We start from the raw sequence: 2,366 nt of genomic DNA on the forward strand, positions 1-2,366 counted from the left end.
AATTTTTTATGTTTTTCCCTTGATACATCTATCTCTTAAGAATGTCTTATTCATCATTATAACATTGCTAGCAACTAGCACAAACATTTTCATAGAGTAAGTGTTCAAGACACATGCCATTTTATTGAGTCTGATATTCTTTTATTAGCTTCATGTTCACAACTATCAAGATCCTGGTTCTTTTCCTTGTTGAACATACCTAAAGTCAGAAAAAGTCCTAGTCCTTCCTCCTAAATGGTTCTCTCAGGGTCTGCAGCATTCCTCAGCCCCACGACTTACAAAAGACTTGACGGATCGCTCTGCGTATCTCTTTTGTCTTCACACTGTAGATGATGGGGTTGAGCATGGGGGGTACAAACAGGTAGACATTGGACATCATGACATGAACAACAAGTGGGGCACTTTTCCAGAAGCGGTGGACCATGGAGACAGCGATTATGGGCACATAAAAAACCAGGACTGCACAGATGTGGGACATGCAGGTGTTGAGAGCCTTGAACCGTTGCTTCCGGGATGCAATTGCCAGCATGGCTCTCAGGATCAATGTATAAGAAAGCAGGATAAATGTTGAGTCTATGCCGTAGGTGAAAAGAACCACAAAGAGCCCATAGATGTTATTAACATGAATATCTCCACATGCCACGTTCATGAGATCTGGATGGAGGCAGTACGAGTGATGTAAAACATTGCCTTTGCAGAAGGGCAGTCGCTTCACCAGAAAGGGGAAAGGGAAGAGAGTTGTGAAACTTTTGGCAAGGATGCCCAGGCCCATAGCCAAGATGCGGTTGTTGGTGAGCACAGTTGCATAGCGTAGTGGGTCACAAATAACCACAAAACGATCAAAGCTCATGGCCAGCAGTATGCCTGACTCCATGAAAGAGAAAGTATGAATGAAGAACATCTGAACTAAGCAGGCATCAAAGTCAACATGACGATAGTTGAAACAGAAAGTAGCAACCACGGTGGGAAGTGTAGAGAAGGACACTCCCAGATCATTGAGAGAGAGCATAGAGAGGAAGTAGTACATGGGCTGGTGTAGAGAAGGCTCTCGAATCACCAAAGCAAGGATGGTGAGGTTGCCAATGATGGAAATCAGGTAGAGGATGCAGAAAACCAGAGCAACCCAGGCTTGACCTGACTGCATCCCAGGGATGCCTGTTAGCTGGAGTGTGGCTGGCTGGCAGAGGGTGCCATTGAGGCCCAACATGGCAGGCAGATGTAAAAACACAGATGGGGGATATGCCCAAGAGCATGTGTGGGAATGTTCGTCACTCTTTCTCAGACATCCTGTCTCCAACACAAAAGGTCAGAGATTGAAAGTGCTGGCTTCTGGTCATACTTCCTCCATTAGACCATGAGCTCTTTGAGGATAACAACTGAGTTCTACTCATCTCTGACTCACCAGAGCCCAGCTCCCTCTCACGACCATGTTTTAAACTCCATGAAAGTTTGATGAAGAAGTGAGCAAGAGCAAGGTGACAGGACACGAGATTATATGAGAATGTTTCCAAATTCTCACTTAAAACTCCAGTGTTCCTTCACTTCACTATCTCACCCTAGAAACGATATTCTAGAAATTTTGGGAAAAAATTAGAAATTAGGATGTACACGGAAAAGGAAACACGGTCCTTGTCTCTGGGAACCCTTTTGTAGGTGACAAAGATGAAACCTCTACAGCTAGAAAGTTACAGCGTCAGTAACTTTACTCAGACTTCTCGTCAACCTCCTTATCACTTTGAAGTTTTAAGTTCTATTTATTTATTTTTTAGCTTCTGACCATGGCCTTTCACCTACCAATAATCTTACCTTCTCACTCCATGATCTTGCTTTCAAAGTTTTAGCCATTCTTTCATCTTCTTCTATTTATTTATTAGCTCTTCCTTCCTCACTGCTTTCCTGACCTACCCTTCCTCTAAGATTGGTATGTTTATCTTCTCTTTGCCTCTCTTTCACATTCACACAGTACACCATGACCACTGATAAATTCTATAACCAAACTGGGTATGCAGCTGGATAAATCCAAAGAAGCAAATGCTTTATTTGGGAAGAAAGAGGAGACAGAGTGAGATTATTTACCACTACCAAAAACTTAAACTTGCTCTCAGCTAGCCCTTGGTTTCTGAGAAAAAGATGGCTCTTCCCCAGACCCTCCACCTTTAGGATTGTGTTTCCTGCCACGTCACTCAGAGACCTCTTCCTTTGTCTGTTGTACTGTATCTTCAACCTCTCACTTTCTATCTCTTTTCCATCAGGCAATAAGCACTTACAAGGTTGTCCCATTATAGATACATGACTTTCCTTCTCTAGCTTCTATGCTGTTATTCTTTCTCAATTCATATTCAAAATTCTTGAAACCCTGTCTCTCT

The 2,366-nt window shown here is 42.9% G+C and overlaps 1 protein-coding gene across 1 annotated transcript; it reads right to left on the bottom strand.

Annotated features, from left to right (window-relative positions):
* Positions 1-262: 262 nt before the first annotated feature.
* Positions 263-1,207, bottom strand: LOC136175861 (olfactory receptor 51I1-like). Its single transcript, XM_065946056.1, has one exon. It carries the CDS (start codon positions 1,205-1,207, stop codon positions 263-265), a length of 945 nt encoding a protein of 314 aa, XP_065802128.1.
* Between the last annotated feature and the right edge of the window lie 1,159 nt (positions 1,208-2,366).

Source organism: Muntiacus reevesi, chromosome 9, assembly GCF_963930625.1.
Source record: "Muntiacus reevesi chromosome 9, mMunRee1.1, whole genome shotgun sequence".
Classification (NCBI taxonomy): Eukaryota; Metazoa; Chordata; class Mammalia; order Artiodactyla; family Cervidae; genus Muntiacus; species Muntiacus reevesi.